Source organism: Fulmarus glacialis, unplaced genomic scaffold, assembly GCF_000690835.1.
Source record: "Fulmarus glacialis isolate BGI_N327 unplaced genomic scaffold, ASM69083v1 scaffold19854, whole genome shotgun sequence".
Classification (NCBI taxonomy): domain Eukaryota; kingdom Metazoa; phylum Chordata; class Aves; order Procellariiformes; family Procellariidae; genus Fulmarus; species Fulmarus glacialis.
In genome coordinates this window covers 1-24,685 of record NW_009207696.1, presented here as the reverse complement: position 1 = coordinate 24,685, position 24,685 = coordinate 1, and the positions used below count along the sequence as shown (strand labels likewise).

General features: G+C 41.7%; 1 protein-coding gene across 1 annotated transcript; it reads right to left on the bottom strand.

Annotated features, from left to right (window-relative positions):
* Positions 1-212: 212 nt before the first annotated feature.
* POMT2 (protein-O-mannosyltransferase 2) lies at positions 213-24,001 on the bottom strand (the record flags this gene model as incomplete). Its single annotated transcript, XM_009576231.1, has 19 exons — positions 213-327; positions 929-1,069; positions 2,934-3,039; positions 3,261-3,320; positions 3,535-3,606; positions 4,770-4,846; positions 5,935-6,026; positions 7,741-7,892; positions 8,660-8,738; positions 10,270-10,339; positions 11,211-11,277; positions 13,370-13,479; positions 14,604-14,686; positions 15,657-15,763; positions 18,926-19,085; positions 20,764-20,872; positions 21,723-21,831; positions 22,997-23,101; positions 23,917-24,001. Coding segments are annotated over 19 exons (1,899 nt in total), but the record flags the coding sequence as incomplete, so codon positions are not given.
* Positions 24,002-24,685: the final 684 nt, after the last annotated feature.

Below are 24,685 nucleotides of genomic sequence, written 5' to 3'. Positions count from 1 at the left end.
CTGCAATGGAAAGATGTTTTATAACTCATTACTGGGACACAGATCTGAATCTAATCAAATTTGAGTGTTTAGAATTGGGCTTGATGATGTCTGACAAGTTCAGCAGAGTAGAGAGGCAGAGACAAAGGCTAAGGGTAATTAACAAGCACTAAGGTTTCCATTAACACAGTGACTGTCACACATTCAGGAAAAGTTCAGCTTTCAGCACTCACCTGTACATGATGAGTAGAACCAGTGCCAGGAACCCCCCTCCATATACTTTTCTAGCTGTAGTGCTCGCTGACCAGAACCCAGCACAGAACTTCAGTAGTGTGTCCCAGGTGATTCCTAGGAGAAGGAAGAGGTAGAAGTCAGGAACAATGTAGAGGCCAAAGAAGAGAGATGCTACATTCACCAATAGACTGGGCGGACAAAGTTCTGTTAACAGCAGAAAACCTTGTCAATTTTTAAATTTATTTACCTTGGTAACCTTCAGAACTATAGGGACTGTTTTGTATCAACAGTAGGTTCTCTTTTCCTACCTTACCATTTGAATAAATGCAAAAGAGATCTGGACCCCAGCATGGTATAAAATCGCAGAAAAAGCTACCACGACTGAATTATAAACAGACATGACAGAAAAGTGGGGGCAGCAAACAAAGGGAAGTAACTTGTATAAAAGCATATGTAAGAACAGTGACACAGCAGAGAATAGGAATCACGTCTCTAAATTTAAATGCCCTAAGCACTAGACATGACTGCCTCTTCAGAGTGGTAACAAAAAAAAAAAACCTGGCACTGCAAGCTACTTTGTGAAAAACATTTTGAATCAGTCAATGTTTTCAAGCACTTTGCATAAGCAAGGAGAAAACCTATTAAAAAAATATACTGTTTAGTCTGAAAACATTCAATATAACAGAATTGTCTTCTTCCAGACTCTAGTATTTACCTGTCAACATGCTGGAAAAAAGCATGGCAGGAAAGTAGTGGTGGAAGTAGAGAACTCGGCCCATCATAAAAAAAGGCAGGTAATGAAGGAGCCAGCCCAGTGTGATCTGCCCTCCACCACATAGCACGACTCTGGACAGTTCTGGAACACAAATAAACAGACTTCAGCAGAGAAAAACTCAACTACAGTTCCTATTTGCAAGCCTTATCACAGTAAGTAAACTCAACGGGAATGATCTTTGCAGGAAGTCATGTACTGGTCTGAAATTGCTCCAAGCCTCTGCAACATCTTAGCTGCATTCTTTACAGACATACAAACACTTTTCAGAAAAACAGTTATCAGAAAAGATATACAAAGGCTTAAGTCTCAAGGGACTGGCAGGAGGTTGACCATGCTCTATGTTAAGACCGAACTTGCGGTTTCTCAGGACATACATCAGACTAATTATGTCATTCCAGTTTCTGACGTTTTTTATTCTCTCTGCAACGAGACTACAAACCATCGAGATGATCACTTTGCCAGCCTTCCCTGGAAAGAAATGTTGCCTACCTTTCAGAGCCTGGGTAAGGGACTGAGAGCTCTGGTGTCTGCACGCAGCTTAACCAATAACTTATTGTGTAACTGCATAGTTTCACATCACATTTTAGAATTCACTTCCCACAAAGAGATCTACAAAATGAAGCAACCATTGACGTAAACTGGAATGGTCAAAGTGTGACTTATGAGGGTTTGTGAAAAGCTCTATGACCTTGGCATTGGACTTAATAAAGGATCATTGCATCTCTTGCATGTCATTTGCTTTTCATAAACATCAGGAAACTTTTCTAATTTCAAAACACCATGCATATACAGTAGTACAGAGCACATGCAGAGCTTGAGAGCAGGGCATTGGATCCAACTGGTCTGTCTCCCTTACAGCCAACACAGGTAGTTCCTTGCAGTACTTTTGTTGAAGATCTGTCCTGTTCACTATTAAACTATTTGAGATATGAAGCTCCCACTCTTCTCCTTGTGGACATTGCTCTATAACCTAAGCTCAGTGGTTTCCCACCCTTGGCACACAAACTTTTAAGGTGCCTGCAAAAGTCATTTGTGAAAAGGAAGCCTTATTATCAGTAATGTATGTAGGGTAAGTATCTCTACTAGAAAAAACATCTTGGAAGCCTGCAGAACAAGCTAAAAACCATGGGACCAGTAGACCTCTGCATCAGGAAGGTTTCCCTGACATACGTTTTATCACCTTCTACTGATACGTCCAGATCAAATATAGTCTTTCCAACAGATAAGCATCTGGTCATTTCTGAGCTGTGGTGATCAATGTAACTGACAGCAATTGTGGCCAACATCTTGATTCTTGAGCAGTTCATAAGCAACTCCCATGCTAGGCTGGGTGATCACCTGCAGACCAGAGCTGGCATGTGAGCTACTGACTAATCCAAGCCCTTGTCTCCTGCAAGAAAACAAGGCAGCAGAAGCCTACTGAGACTCTGATCTTTGGATCACTTTAAGATGCCAGCTTATACCCAGTCCAGCTCTGTACTCTCCAGCAAAGGAGTGGTAAGACTTTTGAGAAGCCACTGGTCATATCCCCTGCCTGTGAGTCACTTCCAGAGCTCTTCTCTTTGGCTAAGTAGGTGTCTCAGGGCCCTTGCTGACTTGAAGATTTCTGATCAAGACTTACAGGCTTAGGAAATTTGGCAACTCATCAGGAATGGTCTGCCATGCAAAAAATGAGATTTATTCATCAGAGTAATAATTTCTAGTATGGAACCCCTTGTTAACAGTCACATCATTCAGTGCTACACTTCAAAGCACTATATAGCTTAGTGTTTTGTACACACAGCTGCCTTGAGTGTATTTTGTTCAACCCCCAAGGTTTTAATACAATATAAAAAAACCCCATTTTTTTAATACAGGAGTCCCAAGATGAGCTTTCCTGTACCAGAAACCAGGATGTTATAATAGGGATTCTATAGTGCAGGAGGGATAGGAAGACTGACCTCACCTTTGAGTTCAGATGGCAGTTGGACACCTCTCTTCAGGATCACTGCAGTGGAAACTGCCATCAGAAGATATAACCCAATAGTGACCAGATTTAGCCACCAAATCACCTACATAGGAAAAAAAGAAAGATTTGGGACTTTAGGCTGGACACAGGAATGCGCATGTGAGAGGAAATGAAAAGCTACATGCAAGCATAAAAGTACAACGAGAGAGTACAACAGTCCAAAAGAAGGAGGAGGAAGAGAACCATTGCATTGTCACTGGCAGAAGCAAGAGTAAGCTAAAATTTGCTAAAGACATTGGCTTGGAACCTTCCACTCCAACTTACCGGGTTTCCCAGCAAATAAACTCGATAATCAGTCTCATTGACACCAGAAAAACGCAGGCCCTGAGGAAACAGACCAGAAGGGAGTAAAATGGGTTTGCATCAATCCAGTTTGTATTTTGCACAGTGTCAAAGGTGAGACAAATTCCCATCCATGCAGATCAGCTGCTACAAAATAAAGCTGACAACACCTTCAATGTAATTAAGAGGTGCTATGCTTCAAGAAGCACAGCAAAAGCACTTGAAAACAGAAAGGAAGGTGGATTGATCAATATACCTGGTAGTTGATTGGCCAGTGCCAAGGTTTGGATGTAACTTCATTGTCCTTTGGTTTGAGGCCACTGTCTCCCTACAGATAAGTCAAGATAAAATTTAAATGAGCCAGCAGTTATGCTGCAAAGCCTGCCCAGAAATGTCTGGGTACACAAACAATACATGAATACTCTTCCTGAGTAAAGACTGTTTTCTGACTACGCAAACACATCACCTTCTGGAGATGGCCACAGTGAGGACAAACGAATGTTTTAATATTACTGTGCAAGTGAAAGTGTTCTTTGGGTACCATTAGAGGCAATATTCTTTCATTTATCTTCTCCAGTTTTTCTGTCACTGAGAATACATGTTGCATAAGCAAGACCTTTGTTCATTAAGAGACTACTTCAACAGGTTTCCCTCCACTCTGAAATAAAAGCCTCAGAAAGATTATTTCCATGGAAACCCATGCAGGTGCTTCCTTACCTGAGACAGCATTATCACTGGTTGCCATGGAAATGCTTAGCATTAATAACAATTTGCTTGACTACCTTCTTTCTTTTAAGAATCTGAGAAGAGCTTTACAAACAGTAGCAAATAAAACCTTATATAGACTCCTTTCTCAAAATAGTAACTTCTCATTCTTCAGACGAGGGATTTAGGAGCTTGAAGCAGAAGGGCTGTGACCAAGAGCACAAAGAACAATCACGGGGAAAGACCACAAAAGTAGTCCACCTTGAAAATATTAAATCCAGATCTTTTTTTTATATTCAGGGATAAATAGGGAAGAGGAAAGCAGAAAACACAGCACCTCGATGAACTTTAAAAAAAGTAGAAGTTTTCCATTTACAATTCAAACATTTATTGTTCTCATAAGTGTGTGTTTAGCTAATTTTCCTCAATAGTATCTTCCTGCCCCACAAATACTAATTTAACTTTAAAACCTTCCAGTATGGTAGGGAAAATTTCCAGCTCTCCTTTACAGAACCGAATTTCAGCAGTGGAGGAATTACATAATCAGGCTGTAGCTAGATGACACCAACAGCAGAGCCAGGCATCAAGCCCAAGGCTTCCAAACTTTTGGAAGATTTAGTTGCAAGATCACCCCTTTTTCTAAGCATAAATTCATGTAGGTTGCTGGGGCATGTAAACTCTGCCCTAGCTTGCAGCCATCACCCAGATATCTCAGAAAATGCTATTTCTTTTTGATGCAAGAGAAAGGAGGAAGAAAATTATAATCTAAAATTAATGATATCCTACCCGGATCATAACCATGTGGGATTCTAGCAGAATTTCTGCAAAAGAGGGCTTCAAAACATCCAGGCTGATATTGGGCACTTTAGAAAAAGAGAGAAAAATAGATTAGAAGTCTGTATGGTTTACTTTTATTTGCCTCTTTCATAATAAACTGAACTCTCTCCTCCTGTGACAAATCTGCTTCTAGCACCTCTTTTAATTCCCTACGCAATTCATTCATATTTTGCAGTCAAAAGTATCCCCCAGTGAATTTCACAACTGATGTACTCCTAGATTTCCTCCTTTACTTCCAGGAGCAAGAGAAATAGCTAAAAGTCCATGAAAAACAGATTTGTATTTCTAGCTGAAATTAGAGACATATTGTTCATGGGCTGCTGTTTATCTGTAAATGAGCCATGAGTGTGGGAATGTAAAATACATTACAACAGAAGAGGAAATTCTACCAAGTCAACAGCCCAGGATTCCTCTCCTTTGGTTTGCATACAGTCGCTCTGAAAGGATGAAGAACACTAGGTTTTCTAGTAACTCAGAACTCAGCCCAAGTCATCTGCAATTCATGGGATGAAAATTGTATTGAATAATTCAGGCCAAATGAGGCTGTGACACATATCTATCTCCTGGATAAGGCTGCAAGGCCCATCTGTCGTCATTGACAAACTTAGTTCTCTGTCACACTTCTATTCATTTCTTCGTGGTACTGCAAAGTCATTATTTAGCATGCCCCTGGTAAGAGAAGGGCAAAAATACACCAGAACAGGGTGGATCCTAGCTTTTTAAAAAAAAAAATCATTAAAGTATATATGACATACTCATATCGATGACAATAATTCCCTATTAAACCAATGATGTTAAAAATAACAGCCTGTATTGCAGTGCCTATAAAACTTCACACTTTTGTTACCCATGAAGATCTCAAAATCCTTAAAAAAGTCTTTATACTTCCACTACACTTGAAGCATTATCACCAGCTTACAGTACAAACAGTGAAGTAGAAAAAGGCTATGCATCTCTGAACAACTGGCCCAAGTTCAGCAAGTTCGCACTTGAGTTGGGAAAGAACACACAAATTCTAAACGCTGAATGCCAGTTCTTGCCATCTGATAGCTCATCCCTTCCTTTAACAGCAAGCCAAGATGCACTCTTAAAGGAAAAGGAACAAATTACTTACACTTAGGGTTAGTATGATCTTCAAAGTTCCAGAGGGAATTGGGAGTCTCCTTCAGGTATGGTGTGCAGGTGACTTCCACTTGTTCCCAACCCCTGAAGAACAGCAGAACAGTTAGCCACCACCCCACAAAAGATCACTCAGTATTTCCAGTTCATGTCTTATTTTTTCCCCATTTAGCTTTATACTTCCCCATAACACCTACCATACCACTCAACCACAGCAGCTGCATTCTTACACACTCTTACAGGCTCTAAGCACCATGTAGAAACCAAAACAGATTTGCAAGGCAGCCAACATCAAAATTCTACAGAATATTTGAACCGCATTTCTAACTTTGGGCATCTAAACTAAAAAACCTAGGTCCATACATAAGCAGTGAGATCTCTGAAGATGATGCGTATTGACAACTAGAAACTACTTCAAGTCAACCCTTACAGTCTCTCCAGAACAAAATCACCGTCGTTAATTTAAGTCAATCCATGCCTACAGCAACTGTGTTACAGAAACAAAAGAATGACTTTAGATGATCCCACCAACTGTTCATTTAGTCTGTCACCCTATTTGTCGCAGGTCACATCAAACACTTTGGGAGAAAGTGCATCAAACCCTGCAGTAACGTGACAGATTAATAAGAAATTTTCTATCAATCACCACTTAGCAGACTTAACACCACTAATTCATTAATTACATTATTTAATCACCACTTAGTTCTCTGAAGGACAGTGATTACTCCCCTTTAAATTCCTAAAAAAATATAAAAATCCAATATACACTAACCATCCTTATTTGCAGTTAACAAGTATTTTTTCCCCTCAGCTCTTAATGTCATCAATATTTTGTGGCAATAACTTCCATTCACAGGGCAAATTTGTGTTAGGGGAAAAAAAAATATATATATACCCCCTTTCTTGAATGCTGTTGACAGATGCAGCGATTTTTTTTTTTTAAAAACCAATCACATTATTTACCCATGAGTCCAGTTTTACTGGTAAAGTCTAAATGGCATTTGTATTCCAGATACCAGAGGTATCTGCCTGCGCTCACTATGATTCAGCATCCACAGGATTCCTTAGAAGCCCTTTTTACCATAACGCAGTGAAAGGAAACCTAAGCAAGCAGTAACGGAGGCTGCTCTGGAAACAGAAGCAACATGACCACACAGCCTGCTGCTTCAGGATCCATGTTAGCATCCCACACAATACAGCTTTGCAGATACAGCAGCTTGCTTGGCATTATTCTGGATGTCTCTGCATATACCTCATCTTAATGACGAAGATATATAATCCAAGGACATATTAAATCACGACCCCTGCTAATAGCAGCTTGTTACTGTTGCCCTTGCTTCAGATGCTGCATGCAAAAATGGCAGAAGGTCTTCCAACCACAAAAGAAATTAATAGCAATAAAAAGACATTTGGAAGATTATGGTATGGAACAGCATGAACTGCTTCAGTTTCTAGCAATTTTTGTGAATCCCAAGGATAAAATGGGCCTTGAAGAACATGTCTGTCATCCCCTCCTGGACTTACCAGATGACAAGATCTACACCCATGCCACTCTTGGACCTTTTAGTAAGGGATATTTTTTTTTCAGAGCTGCATACCTTCACTGTAACAGACTGCATAACCCTAACCCAGACCTTCCCCTCTGGTTATATTTGTAGCACCTGCTAGTTACTTTTTTATTCTTTTAAAGGTAAGGAAACGGAGGAAGTGTGGTTATTGCTTAGTTTAAAATTACCATTGAGCAAAGGAACATGTCAGCTCAAGGCCTTGCAGGGGTGGAGGGGGATTACAAGCTATTTACCATTTTGGCAGAGTCTTTCCAGAAGAGCCCAATATACACCCTGTGGCCACATGGGTTAGCCGGACCTGACTCCGTAGGACTTTGATGAGCTTCCCAGCCTTTCTGCCCACAACTTCAATCCGCCAGAAATCATTGGAGTCTCCTGTTCCATTCTATCATGCAAACATACCATAGGAGGAAAAAAAAAAAAGAAACAACACAAAAAACGCAAAAAACCCACAAGCCCCAAAAACTTGAACTAGAAGACATACAGGACTGAAGCACTGCAAATTGGAACTTCTGAAACTAATGGTGGCAAAGCTAAATAAAGGAGCCCAGGCTACCCTCTCTCAGACTTCACAGAAGAGCTTCCCTATCAGGAAGAGATGATTCTAGACATGAGCAACAACTCACAAACACATTTTTATCCTGCCAACCTTAAATTTTTTTGCTTCCAATTCATACTTGACTGTGGCTCAGAGTTACATTTTAAACAGGGGTAACTTGGCAGCTTCATAAAAGGGAACAGCCCCTTGCATTTGGAAATTCAGCCCTCAAAGCAGATTACATTTTCATGATTCAAAATTCTGTCATCATTCTGTCAAAAAAAGGCACTTGTCTATGAGACAAGGCCAAATACATAAAATAATACTTGCCAGAGCAACTTCAAGGTTGCTCAAGTTTGGCATTTCTGGAGTTGAACGCTGCCAAAGCTAGACTGGCGGTAAAAGCTTAAGTTATTTTCTTGTCTGTGTTCACATTAAATAGACCTTAAATATGAGATAAGCTATTTCATACTAAATCAGTTTTTCCTCCAGTATGGTAGATGCACATCTATCACTTTGGCTAACAAACTAAAAAAGCAAGAATAAATCCCCTTGACACGGTATGAACTCTCCCCAAAAGAAGGAGCTTTTGTTTTATCTTGCCATTCACTTACTATTCCATAGCCAGTGACCTGAAAATGCTTCCTTGTCAGGGGAGCCTCGTGCTGGTGACTGTGAAGATTTCTAGAAGTTCTGAAATGAAATTAAAAGTCAAACCTCGTTGTTTTTATGTCTCAGTCAATTTGTGATAAGAACTTTGGTTTGAGCCATTCAGAGAGCTGCCAGAGCTTTGACCACTGAATTCCAGCCGAGGGCAGGGCAGGATGCAGTCTTAACAGCGATGGGGCCACAGACTGAAACTGCCGCTTCCTACCACACGACTCTGAGCTTATGCCACACTGGGCAGTGCTGGAAAAGGAGGACAGCATGAATAAATCCAAACCTCAAGCTGCAACCACCTCCAAGTGGAAAAGACATTGTTGGATTTTTTTTTTTTTTTTTTTTAAAGGAAGAGTAAAGGTGGGACTAACAGTCCTGCTCTTGCAAGAATGAAAGGAAGATCCTGACTTCTCTTGATTATCAGTTTTGCTTTTGAGGGGAAAGATTGTACCATTTAGTTGGGCACAGATTTACTGAGGGGGGGATCGGTGGCCCCCATTAGCACCAGCTGTACATGGTGCAGACAGCCTCCCGCCCTAGCAGGGCCTGCTACTGAGGCAACCAGAAAAACATGGCCATATCCTAGTCAGTCCTTAATAAAACCACTCAGACAATGAACCACCTCCGCCAACAATACAGCTGCATCCAGCCCTCATCTGCACAGAAACCCTCTGCCCACGCTGGATGAGGTTTGTATGTAAGGAGACGAGAGCCATCTGCCACATCTTTGCCGCAGCACCGCAGTTTCACCTCCCATTCCAGAGAGCTAATCAAGACCTAACAGTATTGCCTAATCAAGATTTTATCACCTTCATTATCATATATTTGGTAGTAAACCCCAAAATTCAAGGCATTTTTTTTTTAAATCTTAAAATCATTTTGGAAACCTAAGTAATGATTTGTGAACACACAATATTGAATGCAACATGTCATGACTTCCAGGCTCACAAGTTTAGAGCTTCTGTTAAGAAATCAAAGCTGCGACAGCACAGAGCATTGTGGCACAGTGACATTAGATGAGATGAAGATTAAATATCAAGTCACTAGGGTTCCCCTGCTTCCTCTCAGGTATTCCCTACAGAGAGGGAAGGCACCAGCTGACATTTTCATTAAAAGTGTTTCACTGCTGTGATCTCAGCGCTGTTGAGAACTTCAGTACTGCCTATGCACATAGGAACAGGACTCTTGGAGTACACTATTTGCCTAGAAAACTCAGAGAGTGGGGACAAGCAACAGAATGAGAGTTTTGAAATTGCTTCTTTGCACAAGTGTTACCCTTAATATTGCACCTCACACAGCTGAACAAATCCCTCTGCTGCTTAGGGAGGTATTTCTAATGAAGTTGTGTGGTTCTGTTAGAAGTTTCCGATTTAAAAGACACCCTTCAAAACATAAACCATAGAAGAAAAACTCCACAAACTCCACACTGGAACTGCAGATATACAGACACCTCTGTCACACAGCCCGCTTGTGCTGGCCTAACCATGTAGTCTCCAGCAGGACAAATCTCCCACCAATTCTATTCAATCACACAATCTCTTTGAATCCCAGAAATCATCCTTACTCTTTATGTTCCAGACGAACAATATCTCCGTGCCTCACAAACTCCACAGGGCTTGAGGGGTCTGACAGATCTGCTGAAGGAAGGCAAACTAATCATATCAATGCACCCACAAACATATCAGGGTCTTAGAAAGTTTCTTGGGAACGCTCATGCCTCAAGGACAATACAAGGCAAACTAATTTGTGTCGACTCTAAGCCTGGTGTAAAACACTGCTCTAGTTTAAAGACCAGCCCTGAGGGCTACTCCAAAGAACATGGCCCCAAGCAGCACGTATTGCCCTTAAATAAAGAGGATGCCTGGTCAGGCTAACTGAACACCAAATATATAGATATATATATTTCATGAGCTCTTGCAACACTGATTATAATTTTGTTATATCTAGGTTATTTGCATTTTTTGTTGTTTACAGACAGTTCTTGTTAATTTTTATATACACATTGCAGGAGAAGAAAGGAAACTCTGCCAGACCAAACATGCCTCAACTACACTATATGATATTCTAAAACAAAGGATGTATGTACAAACCATAGGTCTTCACGTTCAGTACTCTTATCTTGTCCCAAGCAAACAGCCGTGCAAATCAGTTGAACACAATGTATCAGAAGGACCCAACTTCTCCAGGACCCATAGCCACAATAACAGATTCCACAAAATACTGAGTTCAGATTAATTTCCTCTCTGTTATTTGCAGCCCTACCTAGCTGAAAAGTTGTCAATGCAACCTTCAGCTGAGAAAAGCTTATTTACTTCAGCTGTACAATCTGGAGAAAAACCAAAAACACAGTAGACACAAACAGCATTAATCAAGACGGAGCCATATTCCTCTTGTTCTTCCTCCTCTCCCCCCTCATATCTATACTTTGCCCTGGACGGAACTTAGAATATTTAAGTGAGAAACGGAAGCAGCAGTTATAAAAGGCACTTTACTGGTATTTGTTACCTGTATCTGAATCATGTTTCTTTATAATCCACAGGTTATTCAAATCTTTATGTAAGTAGGCAGTGACCTGAAAGCACAGGATAAGTTATTTTACCAAACAAGAAAAAAGCTGGTGATAGCAGACACACATTCGTCAGCAAATTGAAGTCCCAAATGAATGCACCAATAACATAGAAACCCTGGGATGACTTATGATAGTGCCCCCTAGAAAGTCAGTTACTGGCCACTCCTTAACCCAGATCACACCTTTTATTCAGTGTATAACCCGTACACTCAGAAGCACTACACTTAATGGCAGTTCATGTGCATCATGAGTAACAGCCTCCAACCATACAGCTTGACCTCCCCTCATCCTCCTTCAGAGGCTCCTTCTACAACAACAGGATATCCAAACCTGAAATTTTTGAATAATCACTGACCAGTACCAGAACCAGGAGATGGAAGCAGCACTGGCTTTACAGACAGGCATCACTGGTAGAGATTTATGACAACAGGCTGCCTGTGACAACCATAATACTTCTGCCAAAAGATCCAGGCAAGGTAAGAAGGATTCAGGGATCAACTGTTAAAGCCACACATGCTACCCAGCTAATCCTTACCGGCCTGCTCAGACCCAGAGTAACTGCTCCTACTGGTACACCGGCAGGGGAGACCATCTGGCCCCAGGGTGCTGCTCCCGAGGGCAGCCTTCCCAAGCAGCATGAGGAACTGTGCCCACTTTGCTCACTCTCCTCTTCCAGCAGCAGCAAACTCTGCTCTGTGGGACCCTAGACCAGCCCCAGACCTGTGCCTCCCACTCAGGTGGGAGCTGATGGCCCAGTGGGTGAGTGAGAGGCAGAATATACAGGAGTGTCTGAGGGTGGGGAAAAACAGAGAGCTGTAGGTAGAACCTCATACCTTGAGGTTATATCATCAGGAGAGGCAGCAGAGGAGGCAGAGAGATCACTGCCTCCATCTTTTCCCCCCTAAATCTACTCCACATTCTAAATTCCCTTCTCCTCTCCACAGCCCCCAAACTGTCCCAGCCCCCTACCCTTGGGCAGGAGGCACGGGGGGTGGGGGGGGAATCTCCACCCTTTCCCACTTACCCTCAAGGAAACTCCCATCAGCATCCTCTCCAAATCCCCTTTCCCTGCTTTTAGTGTCATAAAGCATGCTCTGCACTTGAATTTTGCTTATCCTTAAGCCAGTTTTGGTATGACATCTCCATCTACAGTAATAAACATCAATGTCACATGAGAGTATTAGAATTTTTGGTTGGGAAGAACAGCAGGAAAAGAAGATTGACACAAAGTTTTCATTTCTGAAAACTTCTTCCTCACCACAGAGACTGAAGGGAGATAAAAAACAAACACTTGTTTTTCTCTGGCAACTTTCTTTCAAGGAGCTCAGAACAATTTTTAGACACTAACATGCAAACTGCAAAATACATTCTGGGAAAGCTGCAGAAGCTGCAAAGATTTGTGAAGCTTGATGATGATGGACAAAAATAAGAAATTCACTTAATTTTTGTACTACTTAATTAGCGATAGTTACATGATTTCTGATTTTTACTTTGATTTATTGCCTAATTTTATCAGAAGCCCTTAGAGATTTCAGATAGTTTAATTATGGCTAGCTTACAAATGTACAGATATCTAATTTAATGAGCAAAGCCTTGCAAATTCTTTGGTGGCCAATGAGGAAAGCAAGGCACAAAAGGAGAGTAACTCATGTAAGGTCACAGAGGCCGGTGGCAGGAGTGAAAACAACACACAGCAGCCCTATTCTGTTGCTTTTAAAACACAGCAATGAAACCTGTAAGATAAAGTAATGTATTTGTTTTAAACATAAGTTTTACAGGCTTCCTTAAGGCAACAACAGCACTTTCATTGTGGAAGATTATTTTTAAACTCTCTTGGCCTCCATCTATGGAGGGTGGTCTTGCTACTACAATGAAGCCTTGTTACTGTAAGTCACCTCTCTGGTGCAATGTGGTAGGCTCTCTTCAAGCATCCTTTTTCACTTAGACTTCCAAGCCAAGTGCATAGCTGTGGCACTGAGAGGGTAACAAATGCTGAGTAAATACATAGCTCCTGTCACAAGAGCACGTAATGCTAAGTGCAGTGGGAGCGAGTCGATGGTTGTAGTCAGAGGCAGTACTACCACAGTACACTAACCTGCTGCTGGCGAGCTCCAATGCCCTCCGGGTAGAGGTGCCAGTGGGAGTGAAGGTATCCCCCTGCCATCCGAAGGTTCTTCATTGTGACCACAGACCCGTATGCCAAGTCTACATGGGAAGAAAGGAGGAAAAAAGGCATAAGGCAGCTCTCCTATAAACATCTCCCCCAGTTAGTCTGCAGTGCTCCAATTAGGCACGCATTCTCCCGCTTTGTTTTGATGAAAGCTCATTTCCTGTTTGACACGTTACTCCACACAGCTCTCTGCAAGCTTATCTTCCATCCCCAACCACGATTCAGTAGAACTGTTACATAACATTTGGCTGAAACACTTAAAATTCTCCCACCTAGTTTTAACATAAACAGAAGCGCTAGTTCTTTTGTATGTAATTTCAATAATGAGAGGTTTGAGATAGCTTTCCATAAGAGTATATGGTCAAATTAAAACATGATCAAGTTTGAAAAGCATGTGACTACTTTGAAGCACTCCATTGCCCAACCCCTACAGCAATACAAGAGGGAAGGGAGGCAAGCTCAGCTATCAAGAGAGTGGAGCCAATACTCTGGCCTCAGACACCTTCCTTCATAGCCTCCCAACACAAGTGGGAGAACACAGTCTTGGAGATGCTCTCCCAGTAGCAGATCTGGAGCAGGGAACAGCCAGAGAAAAGCTGAAGTAATTGGAAAGCTAAACCATATTAAAGGTTCAGTAGTCCCTAGCCAACCTGCAGATTAGGGAATGACCACAGAGCCATCTTTCCCCTAAATTCATATGCATGCTTGAATACAACACGGCTGAACCAGGGGCATGCTGTGTCACAAAGGGGTTGATAGTTTTCATTTACACACATTTTGGAAACAAATCCCACATCTGAAAACCTACAAGCCCAAGGTGAACAGGACAAATCTCTTTTTGTTGTCTCAAGCAGCATAAATGCCAAAAAACACAAAGATGCATGCACACAAAACTGTCAAATCCCTCAAAATGGCATCTTTCCCTCTGGAAGGAATATGATGAAACAGCTAGTGACCTTGTACTAAACATGGTGTTATTTTCAGCCTTTTTCTTTTCTGTCAATATATAAAAGTGCACAGAGGAACAGCGTGGATCTGACCATGACCATGAAGGCACAATCTGCATTGTCCTGCACTGACTCCCAGGAGATGCTGTTTTTATTTAAACCCTCACGTACATTGACAACACTCAAAGTGGTTTATTCCTTTGGACACTCACGCTCTGGAACAGACACATTATGAAGATTGTTCCCGATCAGCTGGGACTGAAATGCTGAACTGAAGAAACCATCCCCAGGACCACTACAAAAGAGAGCAAAGAATGCGACAATTAAAAGTCTGGCAGAACAGGCATACAAAGCTCTATCATGCATTACCACATTGTTTTTACAGAAAGAAAAAAATAAAACCAGACATGGCATCAGGAGAAGAGTGACTGCAGTTCCCTTAGATGCACACACCTCTAATGTTGTGAATCACAGCAAATAGAGACAGTCTTGCAGGAAATTGTCCAGAGCTGCAAGGACTTGAGGTCACAAAAATGTACACGCTCACACTGCACAAAGCACCATCAACTATCTTTAGAGGTGTTCTTATAACAAATAAGCTGACCCACTGTCAGGTTGTATCTAACAAAGCCTCTCTCTGTGGCTCCTTAAGTCTCATTTCTGCTAAGTTGGTAGTGGTAAGACCAGTTGACTTAAACTGAAAAATAACAGATTTAATTTTATATTCTTTTTTTATGGTGAAATGCTTATTCAACTCATCTCTTAATGCTGGCATATGGAAAAACATTACTTGGCCATTTTACTAGCTGTTGTGCTCCTTCTACATAAAAAGCATCTCTTGGTTGCAGGCATTCAGATAAGAGTCCTCCCTTTGGGCACACTCAAACTTTTTTTTTTTAATCACAGCCAAAGCCTTTTTTAAGAATGCAATGCCTTTTTTTTTTGTTACAAAAACAAAAATAAAAAGAATGGGGTTGAGACATTTTCAGGTCCAGGAAAGAGAGGAGGAAAAAAAAGGAGACAGAGAGTTTGGTTAGGATACTTGCTTGGTATTTCAGAAAGTCTTAAGCTCAAACTCAGTTTCACTGCCAGCTTGGCCAGAGCCTTTCTCTAAAAACAATGCAGGAGTCTGGGAAGGGAATTAAACAAAGACACAGCTTGTGGCTGTGCTTCTGACACTAAATATGGAGAAATCCATAATCAATAGCCTTTAATTCAAAGCAAAGACAAGTGATTCTTCTTCTGGAGAAAACATTGTGAAATACCTTTTATTTAATACTGTAAAATGAACAGCAAACATAGCCGTGTAGAGGGCAAGTGGGAGCAGGATGAGGCAGAGTACACGGGCCAGGAAATGCTTCCCAAACATGACCTGTAACAAACACAAGCTGGATCAAACAGTGCAGCTGCAGGAACAACTCCACTCTATCTCACAGGACTCTGAGCAGTGGTCCTATAGCAGAAGCCTACCATGCAAGCAAGCCCAGCAGGGTGCAAAATTACCTCAAAAAGGCCGAGGGAGCAGTAAAAGCTTAGGCAGACCTTGTTGTGCATCTCCAAAAGCTGGAGCTGGGGTACCTTGAAATTTCAGCGTCTTGGGAGGAAGACAAAAACAGGCAATAGGAGGGTTTAACTTTTAAAAAAGTTGGGCGTGCTTAACTTTGGCAGAGGAGGTTGAGCAGCCCCCATTGACAGTACTTTGAAAACAAGGACCTTAGCTTGTTTATCACAGTGGTACACATCTTGACAAAATCACAGCAAGGAGATGGCTTCCAGAATAATAACTGTCAAAGCTAAGCAAAAGGGAAAATGAAAACATGAGGGCACAAGCTACTAGATACAATTCTCCCAACAAGTTTCTCTGTGCAAATATAACTGCAACAAGGACTTCTTGGGGACCTAGATATGCTGCATTCACAGAAATCAGCCCACTTAGCAAGCATGCTCTCACATTGCAACTTCTGTTGCTGGTCCTCAGCCAGAGGTTACAGAAAAGTCAGCAGCAAACCCCATGAGCATTTCTAGCTGCCTCAACACAAAAGCAGAGCATTTTATTTAAATCCCTTGGAAAGGTGGTTTGTACACAGATACCCAAGACGCAATTACATATTCAAATTCTACTGACACTGCTGGTAGCAGAGTACGTAATCTAAAATACAGGGTGGGTAATAAACAGCTGTGGGAGAAGAAAACACCTTAAATAGCAAAAATCATTTGCTAAATGTCCAAGGCAGATGTACTTGCTATCTTCCATTTTTTTTTACATGGTACTTATCACACAATCATTAAGCTAATCATCCTCTATTCCTTAATAACAGATCCAAAGATTTAAGAAGTAATGGAAAAAGAGCTGAACACATTACAAAACCAAGAACTTACTGAAGTCAACAAAGGAAACAGTTGCTCAGCTCAAGTACTTGAGCAGAACGCTTAATAACCACTGGACACTTGGAAAAATGCCGATTGATGGTATATAACCAAATTTATGCAGCAGAGAGGCATATGAACTAATCTCCAGTTCCCTGCTCAAAATGACCACAATATGCTTCAATCTTTGTGAAAAGGTTTTCTTCAACTACAGACTTCAATTCAAAGTCAAAAAAGAAAATGCATATGAAAGACAGACAGCATCAAGAAAATCAGAACAGTGGACCAAGATAAGCTGAGAAGTCTAGAAATCAAATCAGTCCCAAAAACCTTGCATGTAAGTAATCATGAGTAGTTTCCTAACAAATGCAGAGATAAGTTATTCAGGCTTTCAGAAGTTCAATCCTCACTTCTTTTTTTTCCCCTCCTCAAGCACCAAGGTTGCCAAATAGTTAGTTATTCAGAAAGCATCTACCTTCTGGAGTAAATTTCTTTACATGTTCTAACACTCAGGGGCTTGCTGCCTTTGCTGCCAGCAGCACAAATGAAATCACTGTACAGCCGTCTGCTGGCAGAAAGCTTAGACATGATGGATTTGTTCCATTTCAAATGCAATTAACTGACTTTGCTCAAGAAGTGCTTCTCCAGAGCTGGAACATTGCATCTTTGCAGCCCATATTGATCCACATTAATCAGAGAAAACAAATTTTTTTAGAAAAAGTCCCCCAAAACCCCCACTGTTTATGAGACAAACAGGACAAAAACAGTAAGTGAAGGATGGAGAATTTTCAAGCTTCAGAAGAGGCTGAGACAAGAGAACTGAACACCTTTTAAAAGATGTGCTTGAAGAATTTGTTTTCCTGCTGGTTGCAAGACAGCAAATGGTACATCAAGGTATTTCTCCAAATATTAGATTTCACAGTCCCCAAATATAAAATGCAACATATTAGAACAGGGCACCCAAACACACTAGCAAATTTTTAAGAGCTTATAAGAACTAAATGTGTGTGAAATCGAGCAGGCTATGGCTGCCTTCATCCTCAGGACTGGTGTCCTGGTTTTGGCTGGGGTAGGGGTAATTTTCTTCATAGTAGTTGGTATAGTGCTATGTTTTGGATTTAGTATGAGAATAATGTTGATAGCAACAACTAAAACATCAGTGTGTTAAGTAGTGTTGAAGCTAGTCAAGGACTTTTCAGCTTCCCATGCTTGGCCAGGTGCACAAGAAGCTGGGAGGGAGCATAGCCAGGACAGCTGACCCAACTGACCAATGAGGTATTCCATACCATATTATGTCATGCTCAGTATATAAAGCTAGGGGAAGAAGAAGGAAGGGGGACGTTCGGAGTGATGGTGTTCGTCTTCCCAAGTAACCGTTACGCGTGATGGAGCCCTGCTTTCCTGGAGATGGCTGAACACCTGCCTGCCGATGGGAAGCAGTGAATGAATCCCTTGTTTTGATTTGCTTGCGTGCACGGCTTTTGCTTTGCCTATTAAACTGTCTTTATCTCAACCCACGAGTTTTCTCACTATTACCTTTCTGATTCTCTCCCCCACCCCACCGGGGCGGGGTAGTGAGTGAGCGGCTGTGTTATGCTTAGTTGCCAGCTGGGGTTAAACCATGACAACTGGCTACGGAGACTGCAAGTTGCAGAGCATGCCTATGACTCATGATAGACCATAGCATGCTACTGCTATGCGGCCTGTGCCCCCGTACTCTTGTGAAGCAGAGCCTGAGCTTGCGCTGCTTATGCAAACTAGGTGCTGCAAGACATGCCTGTCTGCCAGGTAGCTCGTACTCCTCAGAAGGTCATGTAACAGTGTTGGACAACATCTTGCTTTGGGCCATTGTACAGCTATTCCCAATGAACATTTTTAACCTAGACTGAAATAAAATTAATCCAACTGGAAATGTAATAGTTTCTCTCGAGAAGAAGCAACAACCTTTTTGCTGTGCTCTTATGACATTATATCCCGCTGACATATGTGGGGTTTTTTTTAAGCTTATGGCAATAGTTTTTCCATTATAACCTTCATCTTTAATCATCATCATACACCTCAGATGCCCGTTTGCTGCAGACAGAGTACCACTGTTTGGCTAGTTGTCAATAACTAGGAAAACAAAACAAAGAAACCCTTAATGTAAAGAAAAGTTTTTGACACTCACCAGTGACAGGCTGAGGTTCCCCAGCAAGTCCCATAGGTCATAGATTGTGTTCAGGCCAACCAAGAGGACCACAAAAAGGCCAACAAACTTTACGCCTATTGCTCCAGCAAGGTTCACACCAGTCAGACTCAGCCAGAACCACCAGGAGGCAGAAAATGGCCTGCAGGACAGATAGAGCAGGTCAGTAAATAAATAATGGCTCCTTGAATGGGCATCTGCCATCAGGAAAACAAACAGCAAATTGGCTACCCTGCAAAATTACATTCCACCTTCTTCTCAGGAGCCCATGAGGAATAGAAAGATAATGGTTTCATTAATTTTACAACGATGCAACAATACCCCTGACACAGGCTTCAGAAGGGCCCAACACTTAAGCCTGGGCAGCCCTAAATCTCCCCTTTAAGGAAGGGAACGTAAACACCAGGTATAAACTAAAATACCAGTGTGAAGAAAGTCTGACACATGGAAGGTCTGAAAATAGAAACAGGACTTTTGCTCCATAAAATGCAAACTTACATCTCTCAGAAAGCTAAGGGCGTGAGGGAGAACAGGAGAAAAAGAACAGCTACTTTTCCTAAAGCAGAAAGGCCATAGTGGAAAACATCTACCCAAAGCACAAACAAAAGCTGCAGCAAAAAGCAAACAAATTACAAACTAAACTAAAATTAAACCACAGAGAAAAGATGAGAAAAGATGACAGCAGAATTTAAAACTCTTTTCCTACTGACTCCTGATGCTTGTATTTTGACTAGACAAAATCCCTGTGACCTGCTAAAGCAATAGACTAGCTAGAGCTGGCTTTTAATTTGCATAAAATCAACTAGTTTGAAAACAGGATTAGCTCCAAGACATGAGAAATAAGTTCAGGTCAAGGCACACAGAGCTAATCAAACTCTGCCTTGTAACTTAGTGCTTGCACTCCCTGGGGTGTGTGTTGTAGATGAAGATGGCCTTGGATGGCCCCATATGACACTGCAGGCTGCATTTTAGCCATGTGCGCTGCAGTGACACTAAGATTGATATGATCAGTTCTTGACTATTTCATGAAACAAAAATTGCTCATATATAACACAGTATTCTAAGCTTTTATGTCTCTGAATTCTGGATGCGTCGTGGGGAAACTACTTTCTACAGCCCAGCAACGAAGCAGCCTTCTGACATATCCAAATACCTATAAATCACCATCCCCCTCTGAATGGGTCTACAGCAAATATCCTGAGCAACTTAACTGCTTTATTCCGAAACATGGCTATATTTCTCTCAAATCTTTGGTACCAATTTCTCTAAACCCAACAAATTACACTATTTACCTCAGCTAGCAGGATTTTATAAGTGCTTATAGTATTACAGTCACAGATAAGCTGTGTTTCTCCAGCCTGGAGACAAAGTGATTGGTTCAAGATAACAAATTAATTTTTTTGCCATTAAGGAGCAAAGCCTTGAATAGGCTCCAACCATCCTTCATTCCTCCTTCTCTGACCTACAATGCCCTATACTATCTTTCTTTCCTCTCAAGTTTTAAAAAGCTTTAACCTTTATTTTCAAGATTTGCAGTTCCATAAACACCATTTCTGCTGAAATTTCCTTTCATGCTAAAATAATTTATTTAAGTCTCTCTCTCCTGGTGTACCCCAGCCACTATCTTTCTCCCTAGATTCACAAACCCTCATTCTAAAAATTTTTCTCCCCTACCATGAGCCATTTTCACCTCCAAATTTCCTGAAACAATCTCATCTCAGCCATTCACCCAGACTACCAAGTGGCAGGCATGTTCTAGTACTTTATCTGTGTGAAAGTTGAGTACCTATAGTTTAACAAAGTTATCATCTTTATCTTACCTATCTGCACAGCTATTACATTTCACCATACTCAGAACAGCTCCCATGAGGAAGAACATCAGAATGGGGTCCAGCAGAATATATTGGGACAAAGTAATACAGCCCGTATCTGCAAACAGATGCACAACAATGTCAAAAAGGCCTGCGGTTCCAAAGTGAATCTAAGATGGCAGGAAGCCAGTTTCCTCAGTGTAGTCAAGACAAGGGGAACAAGGGAAATTTCAGAAACAGAAGCAGATCAGACCATTTCAACTCTACTTGGGTGACAAATGAAAAACAACCCTCACAAAAAACAGGCAGTACAACAGTATCTGTGAAACATCATTTGGGAGGTGCTGCTAACATATTCAGATGGAGAGCATTGCAGACAGCAATGACCTACCTACTAAGGCACCAGCACAGTGCCAGAGGATGCTACAGGAGAAGTCAGATGTTACCTACAAAAAATGAATATGACTTGGATATTTTAAGTCTCCATACCTCAACATCTGTGTGTCCTCACAAAACCCCAATTTGGGTAACTCCATTTACAATGTTAATTTCTCCACTTGGCTCAATTCAACAAGGAACTTTATTCATTTCTTACTGTGAACTCTTCCACAATAATGCAGTAGGCTGTTAAATACCTCTATAATTCATATGGGAGACATCAATATTTCACTAGTGGGCAAAATCATTCCTGACCATCCACCTTATACAAATTCTTAAAATTGAGGTGAAATGTAGTCTAATGCTGTGGTTATGCCCATAACAGAAGTACCTATGAACTAAAAAAGACTGTAAAATTCTCAAGGGGACCACCAATTAAAAAGCCTCATATATATAAAGCAGAATTACTTTGCTTTTGGGAACCTCTCTCATTAACCCCAATATCCCCTGGTAGGTAACACATGATAATCCAGAAATTAAATTCTCTGAAAAATTAACCTGCTCAATTTTGCTGTAGCAGGAACACCTACCGAAAATAAGGATGAAAGCTGTGAGTAAGGCTGCTGGCAGTGACTTTGACAGTTCCAACACTGTGAGATAGGCAAAGGGAACCAGGCAGGAGCCAAGGAACGCACAGAACTGCAGGAAGAGAAGATCATGGGAGAAGTTATAACCCTCCCCAAGGTGAACATGCACCCACATCCTTTCCCTTCCTTCATCTTCCACACCTACCAACAACAGGAGGTGTTGCAGTAGCTGAACTGACTCACTAAGAATATCAGACAAAAGCCAAATGAACAAAGATACTGTCCAGAGGACAGCTGCTTACTCTGTTCTGTCTCTAGAGGTGTCAGTAACAACAGCTGGTCATTCTCTTCCTAGACTACATCAGATATTCATAAAAACATGTGTCAGGTAGGTGCACTACACATCCACCATACTCAACTTATTTTTACAGGACATTAGAATATGAAATTTAAGAACAAAATACACCTGTACCTTACATCTTTAGCAGACCAGTATCATCTCCCCTACGCAAATGAGACTGAGGATAGTTGGAGGAGGAAGAACAGAAATCAAAACAGAAGAAAGCAGCATCACAGTAAAATTTGTTCTCTTCAGTGTCTGGTTCTAACACTTCTCCCACCTTTGGCTCAAGGGAAATCTAGAACCATGAATTGCTGGAGACCCAGAAAGTAAACCAAGAAAATATGCCTTCCCGGTTTTTATCCTTCTTTCTAGGCAATTGGCCACTATTTCTTTTTCTGACTTGTTGTCAGTTTTATGGCTCTTGGTCTTCCTAGATAGCAGTACAGCCAGGGTTTCAGACAGAATACCACTCTAAATAGTAATTTCCACCCCCACACCGCTCCATCGGCTTACTCAGCTCAGTGTCACTGGTGGTGGCAAACTGCAGGTGGCAGTGGATGATCCTGGCTTTTTGACATCCTTGGCTCTCCAGGAGAGCAGCCAGGCACAATGGAGTGAGCACAAGCCCAAGCTCAGCAATGTTCCCTTTACAGAACAGGCAAAATATCTGTCCCACTCAGGAGTGTAGTCCCACTAATTAGCAGCAAGGGTTGGCCTCAATAATCACCTTACTTTCCTACCTGGCCTCTCACGGCCAGACATTAAGACTTATTCACAATACAACCACTAACACTCTTCTGAAGAGCGTAAAGACAAGGTACAAGGCTAAACAGACCTCTGATCTGATCCAGGAGAGCTGTTCTTATGACGTAACACTCTGTACTGAAAAGCACAGAAGAGCTAACCAGCTTGATACCAGCCTGTAGGGCCTTACCCCTCTCATTCCCACGTAGTTGTGCTGCTCATATCTGTCCCCTGGCTTTTGGAAAGGAAATGTACCATCATATCCACTAAGGTAGCCAGCAAGTCCAATCAGCATCTGAAGAGGAAAGGTGAAAAAAACAGTCAGGGAAATCCTGAGTATCCAAGGAGTATCCAAGCCAGCAACAGGTAAGATTTTTATAGAAGCCAGTCTGATCCAGAGGATAACTACTTAATTCAGACACATCATCCAAACAAGAGTTTATGTACAGAATTCATATGCATACATACTGCCCTTTGTCTAAAGGCAAAATCAGAAGGGATCAAAAGGATTTTGGCTGCTGCCTATAGGGACAACTGCAAGCTCAAGAGAAACACCAGGTGTGGGATTTAGCAGAGATAATTCTGTCTCTGTAGATTCTCCCATAGCTCCCTATTCCTATAGTTTAAGGAGACTCAGCCTGAAAGGAAGATAATCTTCCTGAGGCAGGAGGAGTGCGCCTTCATCAACACTGCACACTGTTGCTAGAACAAGTTTTTTGATTACAGAATAGCAAGTCAAGGCTTTCAGGGTCCTTTGTGGTAGGAGTCTCATTTACACACAAACTATCAGGAACTGTTTGGTTCCTTTGAACTGCAGGCTTCGATTAAATCTCTCTTCCAAACCATGTAAGTGTCACATTCATTTTTTAATGTCAAGCCTTTCAAATACCCAACGTGCAATACTGTTTTGTCTTCCCATATTAAAAGCATTTTCATAAAGAGGAAAAGATACAAGTTGAGGCTCTGGATAGAGAATGCAAATTACCATGATGCCATCAACAGTTAGAAAAGGTATTGGTGTTCATCACATCCTTCAGCCAGAAGGATGGGGAAGACTTTCGTTGGCCCACTCCTGTGGCTTCTAAAACATGTAACAGAAGAGCAGTTTACCTTCCCCAACGGGGGGTGGACATCAAAGAAGAAGGTCCGATTAATGTAGTAACTTCCCATCTTCCCAAAATGAGTTTCATCCCAACTAGGAAAAAAACCAAACACCAAACAACCTGCTATAATGCTGAAGACAGTAAAAAAAAAATCCAGGAAGGTCTTTTTACTCATGCTTTTCATCATATAGAGGCTTAGTGCCATACGTTCTGCACAAGACAATGCATTAAATTCACTGGGAAATCACGGCAAGTACTTCAGCCATTCTAGGCAGGATCCTTTTTAAAGAGTTTGATATTAGCACTCCAAAACCTCTAGTTTGCCATTCTGATCCCAGGCTGAGCTTAGACACGTTAAAAGGTCTTTTTACTCATGCTTTTCATCATATAGAGGCTTAGTGCCATACGTTCTGCACAAGACAATGCATTAAATTCACTGGGAAATCACGGCAAGTACTTCAGCCATTCTAGGCAGGATCCTTTTTAAAGAGTTTGATATTAGCACTCCAAAACCTCTAGTTTGCCATTCTGATCCCAGGCTGAGCTTAGACACGTTAAAAAATCAGCCTGCAACTCACAGATCCCCAAAACCGCCTCCCCGAGACCCGGTCCCCGCTCTGCAACACGTCCCGAGCGCAGCGGTGAGTGCGGGGCAGGGACCGGGGCCGGGAGCGGGCCGGCCGGAGAGCACGGCGCTTCCTTGTAGCCCTCACTGCCAGGATCCCACACCACCACCTGCCTGGAATAAGCACGGATCCCTCCCCAGCCGGACAAGG